Source organism: Hyla sarda, chromosome 4 (genome assembly GCF_029499605.1).
Source record: "Hyla sarda isolate aHylSar1 chromosome 4, aHylSar1.hap1, whole genome shotgun sequence".
In the NCBI taxonomy this organism is placed as follows: Eukaryota; Metazoa; Chordata; class Amphibia; order Anura; family Hylidae; genus Hyla; species Hyla sarda.
In genome coordinates, this window is record NC_079192.1 from 32594776 (window position 1) to 32619741 (window position 24966).

The 24966-nt window shown below is 45.6% G+C and overlaps 1 protein-coding gene across 2 annotated transcripts in view; it reads left to right on the forward strand.

Moving 5' to 3' along the window:
• Positions 1-4486: 4486 nt before the first annotated feature.
• Positions 4487-24966, forward strand: part of CNN1 (calponin 1) — a 65893-nt gene continuing 45413 nt past the window's right edge. Inside the window, exon 1 of one of the 2 annotated variants that reach the window (XM_056570420.1) lies at positions 4487-4592. In XM_056570420.1, coding sequence (XP_056426395.1) covers positions 4530-4592 — 63 coding nt within the window. In that variant the 5' untranslated portion in view covers positions 4487-4529. Of the gene's footprint in view, positions 4593-22576; positions 22587-24966 lie in introns of those variants that run through there. The other variant, XM_056570427.1, reaches the window with a different exon arrangement.

Consider the following 24966-nt stretch of genomic DNA (forward strand, 5'->3'; position numbering starts at 1 on the left):
CGGAGCGCTCGGCGTAACAGTACCCCCCCCCTTGGGTCTCCCCCTCTTCTTGGGGCCAAAGAACCTGAGGAAAAAAAAGTCAATTTTTCCGTGATGAGGTCCGATGCACATTAGGAGGGGTTCTGTGCGGAAACGCATGAGACAGTCCAATCTTTTATTGTTAATACAATAGATGTAGAGGGGTCTGGCGAGACTGGTCACAGGGACGTAGAACCTGTTGATAAGAGAGGCCAAAAAAAATTTTCCTGCAGATCCGGAATCCAAGGAGACCATAGTAGAGAAGGAGAAGGTAGAGGCAGATATCCGCACAGGCACAGTAAGGCGTGGAGAAGCAGAGTTGACATCAAGAACTGTGTCACCTTTGTGCGGAGTCAGCGTACGTCTTTCCAGGCGGGGAGGACGGATAGGACAATCCTTCAGGAAGTGTTCGGTACCGGCATAGTACAGGCAAAGATTCTCCATGCGGCGTCGTGTCCTCTCTTGAGGTGTCAAGCGAGACCGGTCAACTTGCATAGCCTCCGCGGCGGGAAGCACAGGAACGGATTGCAGAGGACCAGAGGAGAGAGGAGCCGGGGAGAAAAAACGCTTCGTGCGAACAAAGTCCATATCCAGGCGGAGCTCCAGACGCCATCCGGAAGAACGCATGTCAATGCGAGTGGCAAGATGAATGAGTTCATGTAGGTCAGCAGGAGTCTCTCGTGCGGCCAGAACATCTTTAATGTTGCTGGATAGGCCTTTTTTAAAGGTCGCGCAGAGAACCTCACTATTCCAGGACAACTCGTAAGCAAGAGCACGGAACTGAATGGCGTACTCGCCAATGGAAGAAACACCCTGTTCCAGGTTCAGCAGGGCAATCTCGGCAGAAGAAGCTCGGGCAGGCTCCTCGAAGACACCACGGACCTCAGCGAAGAAGGACTGGACTGTGGCTGTGGCAGAATCATTGCGGTCCCCATCAAACTTGTCCGGCAGGGACAAGCAGGGGTTAAGAACGGCCGGTTGCTGCGGAGGAGTTGCAGGAGCCGGCGGAGGAGATGGTTGTTGCAGCTGTAGCTGTGACTGAAGTTGCTGTATCTGCGGCAGCAGCTGCTGTGACTGAAGTTGCTGTATCTGCGGCAGCAGCTGCTGTAACTGTGACTGAAGACGCTGTGTCTCGGAGATCAAGTATGCCAGCTGTTGATCTCGTTGGGCGATCTTTACGCCAAATTTGTCCGGCAGGGACAAGCAGGGGTTAGGAACGGCCGGTTGCTGCGGAGGAGTTGCAGGAGCCGGCGGAGGAGATGGTAGTTGCAGCTGTAGCTGTTGCTGTATCTGCAGCTGCTGTATCTGTGACTGAATACACAGTGCCTCGGAGGTCAAGTATGCCAGCTGTTGATCTCGTTGGGCGATCTTTAGGGCTAGCTGGGCGACCAGTGTAGGATCTTCAGCGGGATCCATGGCCGGATCTACTGTCACGATGCCGGCTGGCAGGAGGTGGATCCTCTGTGCCAGAGAGGGATTGGCGAGGACCGCGCTAGTGGACCGGTTCTAAGCCACTACAGGTTTTCACCAGAGCCCGCCGCAAAGCGGGATGGTCTTGCTGCGGCGGTAGTGACCAGGTCGTATCCACTAGCAACGGCTCACCTCTCTGGCTGCTGAAGATGCTGAAGATAGGCGAGGTACAAGGGAGTAGGCAGAAGCAAGGTCGGACGTAGCAGAAGGTCGAGGCAGGCAGCAAGGATCGTAGTCAGGGGCAACGGCAGGAGGTCAGGAACACGGGCTAGGAACAGACAAGGGAACGCTTTCACTAGGCACTAAGGCAACAAGATCCGGCCAGGGAGTGCAGGGGAAGTGAGGTAATATAGGGAAGTACACAGGTGATCACACTAATTGGTAATTGGGAAGATTGGGCCAGGCACCAACATTGGTGCACTGGCCCTTTAAATTGCAGAGACCCGGCGCGCGCGCGCGCCCTAGGGAGCGGGGCCGCGCGCGCCGGGACAGGACCGACGGAGAGCGAGTCAGGTACGGGGACCGGGGTGCGCATCGCGAGCGGGCGCCACCCGCATCGCGAATCGCATTCCGGCTGGAGGCGGTACCGCAGCGCACCCGGTCAGTGGATCTGACCGGGGCGCTGCAGCAACGAGGATGAGGCGAGCGCTCCGGGGAGGAACGGGGACCCGGAGCGCTCGGCGTAACAAGGATCAGAAGCCGGGTTACTGTAATAAGATGTTATAGGGGTAATAAGGGGATCAGGAGCCGGGTTACTGTAATAAGATGTTATAGGGTAATAAGAGGATCAGGAGTCAGTTTAGTGTAATAAGAGGATCAGGAGCCGGGTTACTGTAATAAGATGTTATAGGGTAATAAGAGGATCAGGAGCCGGGTTACTGTAATAAGATGTTATAGGGGTAATAAGAGGATCAGGAGCCGGGTTACTGTAATAAGATGTTATAGGGGTAATAAGAGGATCAGGAGCCGGGTTACTGTAATAAGATGTTATACGGGTAATAAGAGGATCAGGAGCCGGGTTACTGTAATAAGACGTTATAGGGTAATAAGAGGATCAGGAGCCGGGTTACTGTAATAAGATGTTATAGGGTAATAAGAGGATCAGGAGCCGGGTTACTGTAATAAGATGTTATAGGGTAATAAGAGGATCAGGAGCCGGGTTACCGTTATAATATGTTATTGGGTAATAAGAGGAACAGGGGCCGGGTTACTGTAATAAGATGTTATAGGGTAATAAGAGGATCAGGAGCCGGGTTACTGTAAAAAGATGTTAAAGGGTAATAAGAGGATCAGGAGTCAGTTTAGTGTAATAAGATGTTATAGGGTAATAAGAGTATCAGGAGCCGGGTTACTGTAATAAGATGTTATAGGGTAATAAGAGTATCAGGAGTCGGGTTACTGTAATAAGATGTTATAGGGGTAATAAGAGGCTCAGGAGCCGGGTTACTGTAATAAGATGTTATAGGGTAATAAGAGGATCAGGAGCCAGGTTACTGTAATAAGATGTTATAGGGTAATAAGAGGATCAGGAGTCAGTTTAGTGTAATAAGATGTTATAGGGTAATAAGAGTATCAGGAGTCGGGTTACTGTAATAAGATGTTATAGGGTAATAAGAGGATCAGGAGCCGGGTTACTGTAATAAGATGTTATAGGGTAATAAGAGGATCAGGAGCCGGGTTACTGTAATAAGATGTTATATGGTAATAAGAGGATCAGGAGCCGGGTTACTGTAATAAGATGTTATAGGGTAATAAGAGGATCAGGAGACGGGTTACTGTAATAAGATGTTATAGGGTAATAAGAGGATCAGGAGCCGGGTTACTGTAATAAGATGTTATAGGGTAATAAGAGGATCAGGAGCCGGGTTACTGTAATAATATGTTATAGGGATAAGAGGATCAGGAGCCAGGTTACTGTAATAAGATGTTATAGGGTAATAAGAGGATCAGGAGTCGGGTTACTGTAATAAGATGTTATAGGGTAATAAGAGGATCAGGAGCCGGGTTACTGTAATAAGATGTTATAGGGTAATAAGAGGATCAGGAGCCGGGTTACTGTAATAAGATGTTACAGGGTAATAAGAGGATCAGGAGCCGGGAAAGAAGTGTCTCTGGTGATGGTTACAGGTCTTACAGGGAGGTAGGAAATTGAGTTACTATTATAAGATGGGTCATAACACTTAAGATTTGTCCATAGATCACTTATTCTCAGTGAAGTAAAATAAATAGAGATGTATATAATACGGGCAGTGAGGGAATTCCAGACATATACTCTCCTTATAAGTCCAGGACTCTATATACAAGTAGAGGTGGATTTGAAGTCTAGATGAGGTGATATCATGGATTTCTTAGACCTGTCGCTCTAAGTGGAGGGGTGGAAAGTGAATTTCAGGGCAGAGCTTACAATCTAGTTCAGGGTACAAAACTACAACTCCCAGCATGCCCGGACAGCCTTCGGCTGTCCGGGCATGCTGGGAGTTGTAGTTTTGCAACAGCTGGAGGCACCTCTAGTTTACAACTCTCTTAGTTGGTAGTAGATCCTTCTCCACTTCATCAGCTGTTGTTGTCCTCAATAAGTTCTCTTATTTATGCCCTTTCGCTCGTTCTTCTCCCCCCCCCCCCCCCCCCCCCCGGTTTAACCCTTAAGTCTCCTCACCCTCCTGAATTTTATTTGTAGTTTGCATTCCCCCTCATTCCCTATCTTAATTTCTCAATCCTCCGTCTGGCTTCCTCCTTCCTCCCCCTCCCTCTTCTCTCTCTGCCATCATCAGTCCAAAAAATTCCAAAGTTGGAAAATCTGACACAGTCCTGATATATCTCACTATATAAATATATATATATATATTTCATTATTTTTTTTTTTTTAATACCAACACGTTGACATCACAGGGAATGCGGCTCGACAATTGGCCACACACTGAACCAATCCCTCAGCCCCTCCGCAGACACACATCTCCCGGATAATGAGACATTTAAAAAGTTGAAGGAAAGAGTTTTTAAGAGCATCTTCTGAAGGAGCTCGGCTACAGGACAAGATCGACATGTCTGCTGCTCACTTCAACAGGGGCCCGGCCTATGGACTCAGCGCGGAGGTGAAGAACAAGGTGAGGAGCTCGTCCCAAGAGCTTGCCATCCGAATGGTCATCTGTAGACGGCGCCTGGACCTGTTACCACAGGAGATGACAATCCGAGATGTTGTATTTGTGTATCGTAGGGTAGATGCTGCAGATGAGGTGGTTTTCTGGGGACTTGTAGATTTTTATGAGTTTACGGTCGGACTACATTGCTTTATTGTTGGTAGTCTGAGGACCTCTTGGCATTGTATTAAGTGTATCCTGTACCCCAAGTGTCATTATCCTGTACCCCAAGTGTCAGTATCCTGTACTCCAAGTGTCAGTGTCATTATCCTGTACCCCAAGTGTCATTATCCTGTACCCCAAGTGTCATTATCCCGTACCCCAAGTGTCAGTGTCATTATCCTGTACACCAAGTGTCATTATCCTGTACCCCAAGTGTCATTATCCTGTACCCCAAGTGTCATTGTCCCGTACCCCAAGTGTCAGTGTCATTATCCTGTACCCCAAGTGTCAGTGTCATTATCCTGTACCCCAAGTGTCATTATCCTGTACCCAAAGTGTCATTATCCTGTACCCCAAGTGTCAGTATCCTGTACCCCAAGTGTCAGTGTCATTATCCTGTACCCCAAGTGTCATTATCCTGTACCCCAAGTGTCATTATCCCGTACCCCAAGTGTCAGTGTCATTATCCTGTACCCCAAGTGTCATTATCCTGTACCCCAAGTGTCATTATCCTGTACCCCAAGTGTCAGTATCCTGTACCCCAAGTGTCAGTGTCATTATCCTGTACCCCAAGTGTCATTATCCTGTACCCCAAGTGTCATTATCCCGTACCCCAAGTGTCAGTGTCATTATCCTGTACCCCAAGTGTCATTATCCTGTACCCCAAGTGTCATTATCCCGTACCCCAAGTGTCAGTGTCATTATCCTGTACCCCAAGTGTCATTATCCTGTACCCCAAGTGTCATTATCCTGTACAACAAGTGTCAGCGTCATTATCCTGGACCCCAAGTATCAGCGTCATTATCCTGTACCCCAAGTGTCTGTGTCATTACCATGTACCCCAAGTGTCAGTGTTATCATCCTGTACCCCAAGTGTCATTATCCTGTACCCCAAGTGTCATTATCCTGTACCCCAAGTTTCAATGTCATTATCCTGTACCCCAAGTTTCAGTGTCATTATCCTGTACCCCAAGTTTCTGTGTCATTACCATGTACCCCAAGTGTCAGTGTCATCATCCTGTACCCCAACTGTCATTATCCTGTACCCCAAGTGTCATTATCCTGTACCCCAAGTTTCAGTGTCATTATCCTGTACCCCAAGTTTCAGTGTCATTATCCTGTACCCCAAGTGTCTGTGTCATTACCATGTACCCCAAGTGTCAGTGTCATCATCCTGTACCCCAAGTGTCAGTATCCTGTACCCCAAGTGTCAGTGTCATTATCCTGTACCCCAAGTGTCAGTGTTATTGTCCTGTACCTCAAGTGTCAGTGTCATAATCCTGTATCCCAAGTGTCATTATCCTGTACCCCAAGTGTCATTATCCTGTACCTCAAGTGTCAGTGTCATTATCCTGTACCCCAAGTGTCATTATCCTGTACCCCAAGTGTCAGCATGTCATTATCCTGTACCCCAAGTGTCATTATCCTGTACCCCAAGTGTCAGTGTGTCATTATCCTGTACCCTAAGTGTCAGTGTCATTATCCTGTACCGCAAGTGTGATTATCCTGTACCCCAAGTGTCATTGTCCTGTACCCCAAGTGTCATTATCCTGCACCCCAAGTGTCATTGTCATTATCCTGTTCCCCAAGTGTCAGCGTCATTATCCTGTACCCCAAGTGTCAGTGTCCTGTTCCCCAAGTGTCATTATCCTGTTCCCCAAGTGTCAGTGCCCTTATCTTGTACCCCAAGTGTCATTGTGTCATTATCCTGTACCCCAAGTGTCAGTGTCATTATCCTGCACCCCAAGTGTCAGTGTCATTATCCTGTACCCCAAGTGTCAGTGTCATTGTCCTGTATCCTAGGTGTCATTATTCTGTACCCCAAGTGTCAGTGTCATTATCCTGTACCCCAAGTGTCATCATCCTGTACCCCAAGTGTCATTATCATTATCCTGTACCCAAAGTGTCAGCGTCATTATCCTGTACCCCAAGTGTCAGCGTCATTATCCTGTACCTCAAGTGTCAGTGTCATTGTCCTGTTCCCCAAGTGTCAGTATCATTATCCTGTACCTCAAGTGTCAGTGTCATTGTCCTGTTCCCCAAGTGTCAGTGTCATTGTCCTGTACCCCAGGTGTCAGTGTCATAATCCTGTATCCCAAGTGTCAGTGTCCTTATCCTGTACCCCAAGTATCAGTATCATTATCCTGTACCCCAAGTGTCATTATCCTGTACCCCAAGTGTCATTTTGTCGTTATCCTGCACCCCAAGTGTCAGTGTCATTATCCTGTATCCCAAGTGTCAGTGTCATTATCCTGTACCCCAAATGTCAGAGTGTCATTGTCTTGTATCTCAAGTGTCAGTGTAATTATCATGTACCCAAGTATTAGTGCCATTATCCTGTAGCCCAAGTGTCAGTGTGTCATTATCCTGTACTCCAAGTGTCACCATGGTATTATCCTGTACCCCGAGTGTCAGTACCCTGTACCCCAAGTATCAGTGTCATTTTCCTGTACCCCAAGTGTCAGTGTCACTATCCTGTACCCCAAGTGTCATTATCCTGTACCCCAAGTGTCATTATCCTGTATCTCAAATGTCAGTGTCATTGTCCTGTACCCCAAGTGTCATTGTGTCATTATCCTGTACCCCAGGTGTCAGTGTCATTATCATTTACCTCAAATGTCAGTGTCATTATCATGTACCCAAGTATTAGTGCCATTATCCTATACCAAGTGTTTGTGAGTCATAATCCTGTACCCCAAGTGTCAGTGTCATTATCCTGTACCCCAAGTGTCACCATGGCATTATCCTGTACCCCAAGTGTCAGTGTCATTATCCTGTACCCCAAGTGTTGGTGTCATTATCCTGCACCCCAAGTATCAGTGCCATTATCCTGTACCCCAAGTGTCAGTGTGTCATTGTCCTGTACCCCAAGTGTCAATGTGTCATTATCCTGTACCCCAAGTGTCAGTGTCCTTATCCTGTACCCCAAGTGTTGGTGTCATTATCCTGTACCCCAAGTGTCATTGTCCTGTACCCCAAGTGTCAGCATCTCATTATCCTGTACCCCAAGTGTCAGTGCCATTATCCTGTACCCCAAGTGTCAGTGTCGTTATCTTATATCTCAAGTGTCAGAATCATTATCCTGTACCCCAAGTGTCAGGGTCATTATCTTGTACCCCAAGTGTCCGTATCATTATCCTGTACTCCAAGTGTCAGTGTGTCATTATACTGTACCCCAAGTGTCATTATCCTGTACCCCAAGTGTCATTGTCCTGTACCCCAAGTGTCAGCATCTCATTATCCTGTACCCCAAGTGTCAGTGCCATTATCCTGTACCCCAAGTGTCAGTGTGTCATTATCCTGTACCCCAAGTGTCAGTGTCTTTATCTTATATCTCAAGTGTCAGAATCATATCCTGTACCCCAAGTGTCAGGGTCATTATCTTGTACCCCAAGTGTCCGTATCATTATCCTGTACTCCAAGTGTCAGTGTCATTATCTTGTACCTCATGTGTCAGTGTCATTATCTTGTACCTCAAGTGTCAGTATCATTATCCTGTACCCCAAGTGTCAGGGTCATTATCTTGAACCCCAAGTGTCAGTGTCATTATCCTGTACCCCCAAGTGTCAGTGTCATTGTCCTGTACCCCAAGTGTCAGTGTCATTGTCCTGTACCCCAAGTGTCAGTGTCATTATCCTGTACCCCAAGTGTCAGTGTGTCATTATCCTGTACCCCAAGTGTCAGTGTGTCATTATCCTGTACCCCAAGTTTCAGTGTCTTTATCTTATATCTCAAGTGTCAGAATCATATCCTGTACCCCAAGTGTCAGGGTCATTATCTTGTACCCCAAGTGTCAGTGTCATTATCCTGTACCCCAAGTGTCAGTGTCATTATCCTGTACCCCATGTGTCAGTGTCATTATCCTGTACCCCAAGTGTTAGTGTCATTGTCCTGTACCCCAAGTGTCAGTGTCATTATCCTGTACCCCAAGTGTCAGTGTCATTGTCCTGTACCCCAAGTGTCATTATCCTGTACCCCAAGTGTCACTGTGTCATTATCATGTACCCCAAGTGTCACTGTGTCATTATCCTGTACCCCAAGTATTAGTTTGTCTGTATCCTGTACCCCAAGTGTCAGAGTGTTCTTATCCTGTACCCCAAGTGTCAGTGTGTCATTATCCTGTCCTCTAAGTGTCAGTGTCAATGCCCTATACCCCAAGTGTTCTTATCCTGTACCCCAAGTGTCAGTGTGTCATTATCCTGTCCCCTAAGTGTCAGTGTCAATGCCCTTTACCCCAAGTGTTATTATCCTGTACCCCAAGTGTCAGTGTCATTATCCTGTCCCCAAGCGTCATTATCCTGTACCCCAAGTGTCAGTGTCATTATCCTGTCCCCAAGTGTCAGCCTGTTATTATCCTGCATTCCAAGTGTCAGTGTCATTATCCTGTACCCCAAGTGTCAGCGTCATTATCCTGTCCCCAAGTGTCAGCCTGTTCTTATCCTGCATTCCAAGTGTCAGTGTCATTATCCTGTACCCCAAGTGTCAGTGTCATTACCCTTTTCCCCAAGTGTCAGTGTTATTATCCTGTACCTCAAGCGTTAGTGTCATTATGTTGAACCCCAAGTGTCAGTGTCATTATCCTGTACCCCAAGTGTCAGTGTCATTATCCTGTACCCCAAGTGTTAGTGTGTCATTATCTTGTACCCCAAGTGTCATTATCCTGTACCCCAAGTGTCATTATCCTGTACGCCAAGTGTCATTATCCTGTACGCCAAGTGTCATTGTCATTATTCTATACCTCAAGTGTCAGCGTGTTATTGATAAATATTCCAATAGTCACTGTGTCTTATTGTTCTGGGAATGGAGTTTTCCCTGGAGATGTAGATGAGCTAGCACTTTATTAATGTATCTATTTTCTGCCTTGTGTGTCATATTCTGGAATGATAGCGGGATTCTTGTTACGTGATGGATTGGTTTCACAACAGTAGAATACACTTGTTTGTTGACAGATTGTTGATTTTGCTTGAAAGCTCGGCTGATCCTACTGATGTCTGCTACACCTCAAGAGCTGCCATTCATGTTATGTCTGTGCTTATGGGATTGAGGCCCATTCATATATATTCCTCAATGACTAAACCTATTCCCGCCAACTATTTTACATTATTTTCATTTCCTGGATGGACCACTACTTCTGTTCTAACTTCTAATGGTGATGTTGGGTTCATAAGGAGAAGATATAGATGATTGCAGTTAGGTAGGTAGGAACTTTCTGTGGCTCCTTGGATCATATATGATGACCGTCCAAGGTAATGGGGGTGGTGTATGCTGCCGACTCTTATAGGTTTATCAGGACAAGTTATCAGTACTAGGGTCTACACTTGAAGGTTGACTCATAAGTTCATCAGTAATGGGAAATATAAGTGTGTTTTCTTGACTTGCAATAACGCCATACTAAACCAGACTTCTGAACGTTGATAACCAAGGCAGATATCTTGGAATATGATTGAATTTTATTTACTGAATATGATTTGTAAACATGGTTATATCAATGATAATAGTAGCGGTATAGATTTACAGGGATACGGTATAAGCAGATCATAGCTGAGGGATCATAGCTAATAACCAAGCTAAGAACCACCAGACCAGGTTCTTTGTTTTCTTTACAGAGTCAGAAGGGGGTAGAGGCTATGTATCATTAAAAACCTGAGTGACTCTATGACCAAATGAGAACCCCATAAGTGATAAAAAATGGTTGTTGTGATGTTCCTTCTTTCTGGGTAATGCTAAAAGAGGATGAAGATGGCAGAGGCATAGCAGACACATCTACAATACAGATTAGGGAGACATGATCTAGTTTTGTCTAGCTGGAAGGTCGACCCTCAGAACAATTGTTTTTTGGTGGTCCTGTTGTTCTTGTTGGCGAATGCTCTTTCAGCAAACAGCAATTGAGTTTGGACACCATCATATAAATAAGACAGTGGGCTGGTGATGCCAGAATCGGCAGATTTGACTAAGTTTGCTCTTATGTTACCTTCAGAGAACCTGTGATATGTTATTTACAGAAGGGATACCTAGATTGATTCAGTTTTGACCAATGTGGTTGACACAGTGTGGACAACCACATTTTGCATTGCGTTCCAAAAGTTGATCATAGAGCCCTCAAAATGAGTTCTTTATGGGAAGAAAACTATAGTGAACCATAGGAACCCTTTAAAATGAATGGAAAATTATTATTTTCATTGTCATCTACTGTCTGGAGGTCCAGTGGTTTTGGATACAGAAGTTTGACTCTAGGTTATGGAAGATGAGGGTCCTGAGTGGTTGAATTCTCCCACCCCCTTACCAATAACTAAATTTGCCTTAGAAGGTATCTGGAGACAAGTGTTGGTGAAAAGCAGACCTCCCTTCAAATGCTTGGGAGGACTTGAGAGGCAGATTGAATTTCATTCCAGGTTTACAATTGCTCTTATCCAACCAGCATAGCCCTTTTACCATTAGGCAATGTTGTAGATGGATTCCACTCGATGTGGGCGTCGTTCTGACTTTTCTAATGGGCACCTGTGGTTTGGCAGCATGTTCACATGTGGTCTATGAATGACATACATCATGTATAGCTGGAAAGTGTGAAAGGATTTCATTGATGACATGACAACAGTACAGTGTTGTACGGTAAAGACCAAAAAAGTACAAGTTCTTTAGAAACTCTTGTCTGCTGTCAATAATGTTCTCCTGATCCAAGTATGAGCGGCCAACTGAGAATGGAGAAATGTGGGGTAAACCTCTGCCAGAGAAATTTTCGGGTGATAGTTTAATCAAAGATCTTTCCTCCATAAATGATCATTAAAGGGGTACTCAGCTGCTCAGCATTTGGAACAAACTGTTCCGAACGCTGGAGTCGGCGCCGGTAGCCCCGGCCTCTCATGACGTCATTCCCCCTCAATGCAAGCCTATGGGAGGGGACGTGATGGCTGTCACGCCTCCTCCCATAGACTTGCATTGAGTGGGCGGGGGTGTGACATAATTAGGGGCGGGGCTATGACGTCACGAGCTCCCGGTGCCGGCTCCAGCGTTCGGAACAGTTTGTTCCAAACGCTGAGCAGCGGAGTACAGCTGTAAGGAAAGGTCTCAGAACATTCCCAGAAACATTGTTCGTCCTTCATCAGGCATCATTGGTCATGTATGGCTAACATGAATAACTTGTCAATTTGATCATTTTTTCCCACAATTGTTCAGCCATCAATCTGCTTCAATCTAAAGGGGCCCATACAAGGTCGATAGCTGATGGCTATCCCCCCCAAAAACAAAAGTGTTGGCACAACTGTGTGTGGTAGACTCCACCTGAGCACCTGTGCCTGTTTCTTCACTACACATGGTCGCCCAGTAAAAGGTTACATTAAGGGTGTTTGCCCAAATACTTGGAAAGGGGATAATTATTTCCAGAACAGGGAAGTGAGAATCCCCTAAGAATGGAGCAGAGATTGTGTGTGCATGTCCTGCTGCTCCTTCATTCTCTATGGGAGCCACCAAAGATAGTCAAACATTGTATTCGGCTATCTTCGGAAGTTCTCATAGAGACTGAATGCAGCCACAGGGCACACACACAACTGCTGCTCCGTTCTCATGGGAGAATCTGTTACCAATTTTTGGAGAGATTTGGTTCTCCTGTTCTGGAGATTATAGGATTTAAGCTCAGTATAGGGGATAAGTGTTCTGGTTACGGGGTATCTGACTGCTGGGGCCATCCTCGATTTCCTGCTTGGTGCATGGCTCTTCCCATGAATGAAGTGTGTCAAACACGGCACGAAGCGGCCGGCGTGTTGGCCCCTCAATGCATCTCTATGGAAGAGCCAGAGGTACAGCGCTCCTGTGTGTCTTCTCATGGAGATGCATGGAGGGGGCATGTTGGCACAGAGTCGACACAGCTTCATTCATGGGGAGAGCCGAGGTGCCATGCAGGAGATCGCGGGGTGTCCCAACAATCAGACAGACAGCGACCAGACACTTATCCCCTATCCTGTGTATTTTCATAAACTGGAATGCTCCTTAAAGTCTGATCTAATGTGTATGGTCATCTTAAAAGGTGCCTTACAACAGTATGACTATACAACTAAAGATCTTCTATATATAGTGATATGGGTCATGCCGGTATTACCTGGGTATATACTGTATATAATGATATATGTACAGCTGGTATAAGTTATATATCTTCTGTATATAGTGATATGGACCATGCTGGTATAACCTGGGTATATACTGTATATAACTATATGTACAGCTGGTATAAGTTATATATCTCCTGTATATAATGATGTGAACCATGCTGGTATAACCTGGGTATATACTGTATATAATATATATGTACAGCTGGTATGAGTTGTATATCTCCTGTATATAGTTATATGGACCATGCTGGTATAACCTGGGTATATACTGTATATATAATTATATATGTACAGCTGGTATACGTTAAATATCTCCTGTATATAGTCATATGGACCATGCTGGTATAACCTGGGTATATACTGTATATAATTATATATGTACAGCTGGTATAAGTTATATATACTGTATATAGTGATATGGACCATGCTGGTATAACCTGGGTATATACTGTATATAATTATATATGTACAGCTGGTATAAGTTATACATCTTCCTGTATACAGTGATGTGGACCATAGATAAAGTGAAAAAACACTGATTTTCTGGTAACAATGGCGTCTGTCAGGGATGGGAAATATTAGGCAGCAATTGGACAGTCAGTTATTGAAGATGATTTGTTGGAAGCAGGAAAAAAATTGGGAAGTGTAAGGTTCTAAATGACTTTGGCAAAAGCAAAATGTGAGGACAACTAGATTACTGGCTACAGGTCATGGGTGCCCATGGGGAGCGGTCCAATCTCACAAAATGGCTACTGTAGCATAAATTGTTTAAAAAGTTCCTGTTGGCTATGAAATGAAAGTGTCAGATCACATGGGGCATCACAGCTTGCCATGTATGAGGCTGTGTAGCCACGGACCAGTCAGAGTGCCCATGCTGACCCCTGTCCATTGCTGAAAGCAATGGAAGGAAACACCTGGCAGGATGGATCACGTTCTCCATCTTGTGGATGGACGGGTGCGTCACTTGGGGAAGAGATGGCACCAGGAGGCACTATGGGAAGGAGACAAGCCGGTGGGGGCAGAGTGATGGACAACATTCTGCTGGGAACCTTGTGTCCTGGCATCATGTGGATGTTACTGTGACAGGTACCTGCAGGACTTGAGCCCTGACGTACCACCTACCTAACCATTGTACAGACCCAGTCCCCATCACCTTCTTGGCAGCAGGACCCCATTATCGCAGTGGCCTTTCAGCAGGATACTGCCCCCGGCCACACTCTAGATATTGTTCAGCAATGAGATACGTGACCTAAGGTGGTGACTTAGGCTGCATTCACATTACATTTAGGCACTACGGCTGCCGGGTCCGGCTGGGAAATGTCAAAACCAGAAGCTCGCGTATCCCAGCCGGACCATTGCTGGAACCCATTCACTTTAATGAGCCGACTGCAGTCAGATAGTGACTCTGGTCGGCTCATTTTTGCCCCGTATCCGGTTTTGTGACCAGACTTAACACCGTGGTATACTACAGTTTTAGGTCTGGTCACAAAACCGGGTACGGGGCTCAATAAAGTGAATGGGTGAATAAAGTGAATGCCGGTCCCAGCAGCTGTAGTGCCTAAATGTAATGTGAATGCAGCCTTAGCCTCCATATTCCCCAGATCTCAATTTGATGGATCATCTGTGGGATGTGATGGAGAAACAAGTCCCATCCATGGAGGCCGCACCTCACAACTTACAGGACTTCTTCATAGGTCTTGCGTAGTTCAGGCCTCCATGGGTCAGAGTACGAGGGGAGATACACAATATTAGGCAGGTGGATTTAATGTCATGGGCGATCGGTGTATGTCTGTTGAAAGATTTTGATTTATATGAATTCAGTAGAAATAAATGTTAGGAATCACTAAGAAGAGAAAGCGAGCTAAGAAAGGATAACTTTACAGAAATGTTTCATACATCACATAAAAGTCACGTTTTATAGGGAAATATTTATACAGTGCCAAAAATATTTTCCTTGGGAAGATTACTCTTGTTCTCTGATTTTACGAGGTATCTGATGGCGTGGAATACTCTGGAGGTGAACACAAACTTATTACGTAATATATTATTCATTTTAGAGAAAACGTTCTGTCTGTTCCTCCCACAACAGGGTGTCATAGACAAGAGGTAGGAACTATGTAACACAAAGTCAACTCCTCCCACCACAGAGTGATACAGACAGGGGGGAGGAGCCAAGTGACATGGAGTCTGCTCCTCCCACCACAAGGTGATACAGACAGGAGGGAGGAGCTGTTATATGGAGTCTGCTCCTCCCACCACAAGGTGATATAGACAGAAGGGAGGAGCTATGTGACATGGAGTCTGCTCCTCCCACCACAGGGTGATATAGACAGGAGGGAGGAACTATGTAACACAAAGTCAACTCCTCCCACCACAGAGTGATACAGACAGGGGTGAGGAGCCAAGTGACATGGAGTCTGCTCCTCCCACCACAAGGTGACACAGACAGGAGGGAGGAGCTATGTGACATGGAGTCTGCTCCTCCCACCACAAGGTGACACAGACAGGAGGGAGGAGCTATGTGACATGGAGTCTGCTCCTCCCACCACAAGGTGACACAGATAGGAGGGAGGAGCTATGTGACATGGAGTCTGCTCCTCCCACCACAAGGTGACACAGACAGGAGGGAGGAGCTATGTGACATGGAGTCTGCTCCTCCCACCACAGGGTGATATAGACAGGAGGGAGGAGCTATGTGACATGGAGTCTTCTCCTCCCACCACAGGGTGATATAGACAGGAGGGAGGAGCTATGTAATATGGAGTCTGCTCCTCCCATCACAGGGCGAAACAGACAGGAGTGAAGAACAACTGGTTAACATAAGAGTATGTCCCTCCCACTTTAGGGTGACACAGACAGGAGGGAGCATACTTGGGTGAGATACGGTGGTGGCGTGCTCCTGACATGTGGGTGGGGACCAGGTACAGCGAGCATAAAATACATTACATATTTACTAGTCTGGAAGCACGTGGTAAATAGACAGATGATTTAACCCTATGCATTCCAGCAGGGAGCCGCTGGGCTGTACACAGTGCAGAGAGTCTGTCCTGGAGGAGAGCACAGACCATATAAGGCCGGCTCCTCTAACATGGAACGTCTCTACTATATAAGGGTATTGATGAAATCCATAACCCAGGTGTGAAGCGACCCCCCTCCCCGTCCTCACTATACTTTTACATCCTCCATTCATTCCGTCTGCCCTGTCTGTTAATTAGGAGCTGGCAATTACATGACAATCCTGGAGCAGAACATTTCTCCATGAGAAACGCTCTGCAGATGTCGACGCTGCTGCCCCCCCCCCCCCTTCCTGCGCTCTGCAGCTATTCTTAGGAATCTGCCTCTATTCTGGCACAGGGCTCAGTTCTGGGCAAATTAAAGAGATTTCTGGGTTCTCACAATGCAACTCTACCACATAGGATGGGTAATACGGGCATGTGCTATATAGGATAGGTGATAAGCTGACAGCTGGGACCCCCACTGATCACAAGGATGGAGGTCCCTTGTTCTCTGCGTGAATGGAGCAGCGGCACGCAGGCTCGACCACTATTCCATTCGATAACTATGAAATAAATAGAAAGAAAAAAGACCGGGGAACGGCGCCTCGTGTATTACCCTTAAACACAAACAGCAAGTGTAAATGTGGGAGAAACCCACGGCACTTATAGGTGGCTGCTCACCAGATAGGTAAATAGAAGTAACGCATATCACCCCATATAGGGGTACTCACTGATGTCCAAGGGAGGGCTGCAAGCCGGAGGTCACAGGCACATACGTCCTGACGTAGTCATCAAACGGAAAATGGAAAAGGACCTCATTCATCCAGGCGCTGCCGGTTAGGTCATCAGGTGCACAAAATGATGCAATGTATACCTTCGAATATTGTATACATGAAAATTTAAAAATAATAAACAACATACAGATTACGCGTTTCGAGGGTGACAGATTAGGCGTTTCGAGGGTGCACACCTGATCTGAGGAAGAGGGGAGTCACCCTCGAAACGCGTAATCTGTATGTTGTTTATTATTTTTAAATAAACTTTCATGTACCGTATTTATCGGGTTATACCACGCACCGGCCTATAACACGCACCCTCATTTTACCAAGGATATTTGGGTAAAAAAAGTTTTTTACCCAAATATCCATGGTAAAATGAGGGTGCGTGTGTGCGCATGTATACCCCGATACACCCCCAGGAAAGGCAGCGGGAGAGAGGCCGTCGCTGCCCGCTTCTCTTCCCCTGCCTTCCCTGGGGTCTAGAGCCCTGCTGCCGGCCCTTCTCTCCCCCTGGCTATCGGCGCCGCTGCCCGATCTGTCCCCCTGACTATCGGTGCCGGCGCCCCATTGCACGGCGCGGCGCACTGACGTAATTATGCCACCGGGGATGGGGGGAGGCAACGGGGCAGCGGCGCCGGCAATGGGTGCCGCTGCCCCTTCTCTCCCCCTGGCTATCAGCGCCGGCAGTGGGGCGCCGGCACCGATAGTCAGGGGGACAGAACGGGCAGCGGCGCCGATAGCTAGGGGGAGAGAAGGGCCGGCAGCAGGGCTCTAGACCCCAGGGAAGGCAGGGGGAGAGAAGCGGGCAGCGACGGCCTCTCTCCCCCTGCCTTTCCTGGGGGTGTATCGGCGTATAACACGCACATAAACTTTAGGCTAAAAATTTTAGCCTAAAAAGTGCGTGTTATACGCCGATAAATACGGTACACAATATTCCAAGGTATACATTGCATCATTTTGTGCACCTGATGACCTAACCGGCAGCGCCTGGATGAATGAGGTCCTTTTCCATTTTCCGTTTGATGATTCGATAACTATGGGACTGATGAGTAGTGTTTGGCTGTCTACAGTCAGTCTAATAGCAAGAAAATGGATCTGCAGGCTGTTGTAGTTTTGCAACAACCGGGGGCACCCTGGTTGGGAAACGCTGCTCTAGGGAATAGAACGGCAGCGCACACTCTATTTACTAGAACAAAAGGGGATAAGTGTCTGATCGTGAGGGAGTCCAACTGCTGGGACCCCTGTGATCTTCAGAACAGGGCCCTGGTTCTCCCAGCTGCATAGAAGGGAGACGGCACATACTCTATGCATTGTCTATGGGAGCACATGAAATATCATTTTATATAAAGTGCTCTGTGCTTCAGAATTTTTAGATTCTTATGTATTCAACTTATTATACGGCTCAAATGATCGCTGTATTGACTGTGCAGAGGTTTGCTTATATCATTCATTGGCCAATGGCTGGGGCCTATTACACACGGTGATTGTGTGGTGTCAGGTGAGGGTAATGTGTGTATTAAAGGGGTTATCCAGGAAAAAACTTTTTTATATATATCAACTGGCTCCAGAAAGTTAAACAGAATTGTGAATTACTTCTATAAAAAAAATCTTAATCCTTTCAGTACTTATGAGCTTCTGAAGTTAAGGTTGTTCTTTTCTGTCTTAGTGCTCTCAGATGACACATATCTCGGGAACCACCCAGTTTAGAAGAGGTTTGCTATAGGGATTTGCTTCAAAACTGGGCGGTTCCCGAGACACGTGTCATCTGAGAGCACTAAGACAGAAAAGAACAACCTTAACTTCAGAAGCTCATAAGTACTGAAAGGATCAAGATTTTTTAATAGAAGTAATATACAAATCTGTTTAACTTTCTGGAGCCAGTTGATATATAAAAACATTTTTTTTTCTGGATAACTCCTTTAACCTTTTCGTAACGCCAGGGCGTGGTTGACCTATAAACCACCAGAGGTAGACCAGCTTCTCCTGTGCCAGGCACGGGGAAAATAATTACTCCGATGCAAGTTAACAGATAACAGGCTTGATTTGCTGCGGTTGGAAAGATGGTACAATCCATTACAGCTCAGATTAGCATGAAAGGGAAGCTTATCGGTTTGCTGGGACTTATACTTGATTGTGCTGTATATGACTGACTTGACTTGTATGCAACCCACGCTAGACTGTAGTTACTTGAACTTGACTAACTTGGGTGACTTGCTGAATTTGACTTGAATGAAATCCCCCAGACTGTAGTGCTTACCGCCAGGCTTTGACTTTCACCCAGGCGCAGGAGTAGCAGATGCGTGGTTGCTGGACTAGGCCTCATGCCTCCTTCAGAATCACCTCACAGACTCCACACTTCTCTCAACTGTACCTCAGAACTCCCTGCACTGAACTCTGACCTCACTATATATGGGGCAGATTTGGAGCAGTCCCATTGGGCAGATAAGTCACATGGTTTAACTCTGCATACTCCCCTAACAACAAGGTCCTTAACAACAGGTTTAAGGTGACAAGCACATAGAAAATACATTAACCATTGCATAACAGTTAGAGTTATATAGAGTCCCGAAGAATGTTGGCCCAAGACGGACATTGATGCAGCATCTGTCACACAGGATGGGCAGAAGTACAAAAGAACACGTGATTCTGTACTGGGTCACCACAACTGTCCGCTGTGTAAGGCTGGGTTCACATATGTCCGGTATCAGGCATAGGTGAACTGAGCCTCACCCTAGATCTCAACGCAAATGGTGCCATAACTGATGACAAGTTGTCATCAGTTGTATGGCATTTGGCGTCCATTATTTCTGGACGGCAGACAGAGGAACGCAGCAAGCTGTGTTCCCCTGTCCGGTGCTGTCCGGCGTGTCCAACCATCTGGCGTCAAAACTGGATGACTGAACTGTCCCATTGAAATGAAAGGGATCAGTTCTAGCATCAGTTTCTGTCTGGTGCACGCCGAAGGGAAACTGTGCCGGACGTCTGATATATGTGAACCCAGCCTAATAGAGCTGTTTATGGTATCCTGGGTAGACATAGGGGCTTCTTTCTACACTTGCCCAGAATTTGGTGGTGCCCTATCTTAAACATTCAAGTCATGCAGTTGGCACTCAGCTTACAAGGATCCTGTGCACAAGGAAACTACAGGATGGCTTCTGAAGAAAACCCTGCACTCAGTGTAGGGTTATATAGTTTAGTGTCTATATCAGTGGTGTCAAACTTTGGCCCTCCAGATGTTGCTAACTTCATCTTGCAGCATGCCGCGTGCATGCTGGGAGTTGAAGTTTTGCCACATTGCCACACACATAGTAATATAGAGGGAAGTTGTGGTGACCCACGGTGTATGGCGGGACCACGGGGTGTAGTGGTGTAGGTAGTGGGGCCAGATGCTATTAACCCCTACTGTTCGTGACGCCAGGATGTGGTTATATGGTGTAGGGCACCGCCGACAACCAACCCAGAAACGGCATATATTAACCCCTTAAGGACCGGGGGTTTTTCCGTTTTTGCATTTTCGTTTTTTGCTCCTTGCCTTTAAAAAATCATAAATCTTTCAATTTTGCACCTAAAAATCCATATGATGGCTTATTTTTTGCGCCACCAATTCTACTTTGTAATGACGTCAGTCATTTTGCCCAAAAATCTACGGTGAAGCGGGAAAAAAAATCATTGTGCGACAAAATTGAAAAAAAAACGCTGTTTTGTAATTTTGGGGGCTTCCGTTTCTACGTAGTACATTTTTCGGTAAAAATGACACCTGATATTTATTCTGTAGGTCCATACGATTAAAATGATCCCCTACTTATATAGGTTTGATTTTGTCGGACTTCTGGAAAAAATCATAACTACATGCAGGAAAATTAATACGTTTAAAATTGTCATCTTCTGACCCCTATAACTTTTTTATTTTTCCGTGTATGGGGCGGTATGAGGGCTCATTTTTTGCGCCGTGATCTGAAGTTTTTAACGGTACCATTTTTGCATTGATATGACTTATTGATCGCTTTTTATTCATTTTTAAATGATATAAAAAGTGACCAAAAATGCACTATTTTGGACTTTGGAATTTTTTTGCGCGCACGCCATTGACCGAGCGGTTTAATTAATGATATATTTTTATAATTCAGACATTTACGCACGCGGTGATACCATATATGTTTATTTTTATTTACACTGTGTTTTTTTTATTATTGGAAAAGGGGGGTGATTCAAACTTTTAATAGGGGAGGAGTTAAATGATCTTTATTCACTTTTTTTTTTCACTTTTTTTTTTGCAGTGTTATAGGTCCCATAGGGACCTATAACACTGCACACACTGATCTTCTATGTTGATCACTGGTTTCTCATAAGAAACCAGTGATCAACGATTCTGCCGCATGACTGCTCATGCCTGGATCTCAGGCACTGAGCAGTCATTCGGCGATCGGACAGCGAGGAGGCAGTAAGGGGCCCTCCCGCTGTCCTGTCAGCTGTTCGGGATGCCGCGATTAGCCGCGGCTATCCCGAACAGCCCGACTGAGCTAGCCGGGAACTTTCACTTTTAGCCGCGCGGCTCAGCTCTGAGCGCGCGGCTAAAGGGTTAATAGCGCGCGGCGCCGCGATCGGCGCTGCGCGCTATTAGAGGCGGGTCCCGGCTTCACTATGACGCCGGGCCCGCCATGATATGACGCGGGGTTACTGTGTAACCCCACGTTATATCAGAAGAGCAGGACCAAGGACGTACCGGTACGTCCTTGGTCCTTAAGGGGTTAAATAAGAATCCTAAGCAGGTTGTGATGCAACTGGAACTTTACTGAAGAAGGCAGAAAACAGTCTTTACATACAGCCAACTTCCACAGAGGTGACACAGAGAACCTCTCGGGCTTGCTTGGACTTGTAGTGATAATTATGATGCAGGACACTGTACTACTGTTATGACTTTGGTAGGGACAGTAGAGACTTGACTTGTAGACATAGATGAGACTTACAGATTAGATGTGGCTGCAGACTTGTAGGCATTGGCCTAGCTGGACTGGACTGAACTTGTACAGGACTGGTGCGAACTTGTACAGGACTGGTGCGAACTTTTACAGGACTGGTGCGAACTTGTACAGGACTGGTGCGAACTTGTACAGGACTGGTGCGAACTTGTACAGGACTGGTGCGAACTTGTACAGGACTGGTGCGAACTTGTACAGGACTGGTGCGAACTTGTACAGGACTGGTGCGAACTTGTACAGGACTGGTGCGAACTTGTACAGGACTGGTGCGAACTTGTACAGGACTGGAGTGAACTTGTACAGGACTGGTGCGAACTTGTACAGGACTGGAGTGAACTTGTACAGGACTGGTGCGAACTTGTACAGGACTGGTGCGAACTTGTACAGGACTGGAGTGAACTTGTACAGGACTGGTGCGAACTTGTACAGGACTGGAGTGAACTTGTACAGGACTGGTGCTTGCTTGTTAGGAGAGCAGGAACCAAGAGAGGAGAGAGCTAGTGTGGAGACTACACCCCTTTATATATCAGGGGATGGACTAATCCCATTGGTAGCTGGTTGCCTATGGTTACCTGTGCCTCTAGAACTCTGGGTATCAGGTGATCGAATCACATGACCTTAGGAAGGTCCTATACAGTTTAAACATCCTAATAACCTTTATACATAGTTTATATTCTTTGTACAATACAGATAATAAATATACAGCATTAATGTACAATAGAAACCATAATAATGACCTAGGGAGACCCTGCAGGAGAGCCCTGTGGACTTGAGGGACTCTACCTGAGGGGACTTTAGGACTGTACAGCACCACAATTTGATTAATCTCCTCCATTAATGTTGTAGATTTGTGACTGATCCACACATTCTGTATATTGAGGGGGAGATCCACTGTAAATTCACTGCAACAGAATCCATATGTAATTCAAAAGTTTTTTGCTGTGTATGTGAGACAGATCTGCATAAACAATGCTCTGGTGTTTATGGAATCTACTTAATGGGGGGTATACAGTACGAGAGCGGAGGGCAGCATGAGCTGTAAATACAACTATATGTTACCCAAATAAAAGTCTCATACTGTGGAAAAATATATGTGTGGGTGTGTATATATATATATATATATATATATATATATATATATATATAGATCGCTGCTTTCATTTTTGAAAAGGCCGCTTAAAAATGAAAGCAGCGATCTGATTGGTTGCTATGGGAAACTGAGCAACTTTTCCTCTGGACAGGTTTTGATAAATCTTCCCCAATATACAGGGTGGGCCATTTATATGGATACACCTTAATAAAATGGGAATGGTTGGTGATATTAACTTCCTGTTTGTGGCACATTAGTATATGTGAGGGGGGAAACTTTTCAAGATGGGCGGTGACCATGGCGGCCATTTTGAAGTCGGCCATTTTGAATCCAACTTTTGTTTTTTCAATAGGAAGAGGGTCATGTGACACATGATACTTATTGGGAATTTCACAAGAAAAACAATGATGTTCTTGGTTTTAACATAACTTTATTCTTTCATGAGTTATTTACAAGTTTCTGACCACTTATAAAATGTGTTCAATGTGCTGCCCATTGTGTTGGATTGTCAATGCAACCCTCTTCTCTATATACTACTATATACTACTATATGCACCGCAGGAGAAATGCTAGCACAGGCTTCCAGTATCCGTATACACTGCTATATACTACTATATACACTGCAGGAGAAATGCTAGCACAGGCTTCCAGTATCCGTATACACTGCTATATACTACTATATACACCGCAGGAGAAATGCTAGCACAGGCTTCCAGTATCCGTATACACTGCTATATACTACTATATACACCGCAGGAGAAATGCTAGCACAGGCTTCCAGTATCCGTATACACTGCTATATACTACTATATACACCACAGGAGAAATGCTTGCACAGGCTTCCAGTATCCGTATACACTGCTATATACTACTATATACACCGCAGGAGAAATGCTAGCACAGGCTTCCAGTATCCGTATACACTGCTGTATACTACTATATACACTGCAGGAGAAATGCTAGCACAGGCTTCCAGTATCCATACACACTGCTATATACTACTATATACACCGCAGGAGAAATGCTAGCACAGGCTTCCAGTATCCATATACACTACTATATACTACTATATACACCGCAGTAGAAATGCTAGCACAGGCTTCCAGTATCTGTATACATTGCTATATACTACTATATACACCGCAGGAGAAATGCTCGCACAGGCTTCCAGTATCCGTAGTTTCAGGTGCTGCACATCTCGTATCTTCACAGCATAGACAATTGCCTTCAGATGACCCCAAAGATAAAAGTCTAAGGGGGTCAGATCAGGAGACCTTGGGGGCCATTCAACTGGCCCACGACGACCAATCCACTTTCCAGGAAACTGTTCATCTAGGAATGCTCGGACCTGACACCCATAATGTGGTGGTCACCATCTTGCTGGAAAAACTCGGGGAACGTTCCAGCTTCAGTGCATAAAGAGGAAAACACATCATCATGTAGCAATTTCACATATCCAGTGGCCTTGAGGTTTCCATTGATGAAGAATGACCCCACTATCTTTGTACCCCATATACCACACCATACCATCAATTTTTGTGTTCCAACAGTCTTGGAGGGATCTATCCAATGTGGGTTAGTGTCAGACCAATAGCGGTGGATTTGTTTGTTAACTTCACCATTCACATAAAAGTTTCCTCATCACTGAACAAAATCTTCTGCGGAAACTGAGGGTCCTGTTCCAATTTTTGTTTTGCCCATTCTGCAGCACCTGAAACTATGGATACTGGAAGCCTGTGCTAGCATTTCTCCTGCAGGTGTATATAGTAGTATATAGCAGTGTATACGGATACTGGAAGCCTGTGCTAGCATTTCTCCTGCGGTGTATATAGTAGTATATAGCAGTGTATACGGATACTGGAAGCCTGTGCTAGCATTTCTCCTGCGGTGTATATAGTAGTATATAGCAGTGTATACAGATACTGGAAGCCTGTGCTAGCATTTCTCCTGCGGTGTATATAGTAGTATATAGCAGTGTATATGAATACTGGAAGCCTGTGCTAGCATTTCTCCTGCGGTGTATATAGTAGTATATAGCAGTGTATATGGATACTGCAATCCTGTGCTAGCATTTCTCCTGCGGTGTATATAGTAGTATATAGCAGTATATAGAGAAGAGGGTTGCATTGACAATCCAACACAATGGGCAGCACATTGAACACATTTTATAAGTGGTCAGAAACTTGTAAATAACTCATGAAAGAATAAAGTTACATTAAAACCAAGCAGATCA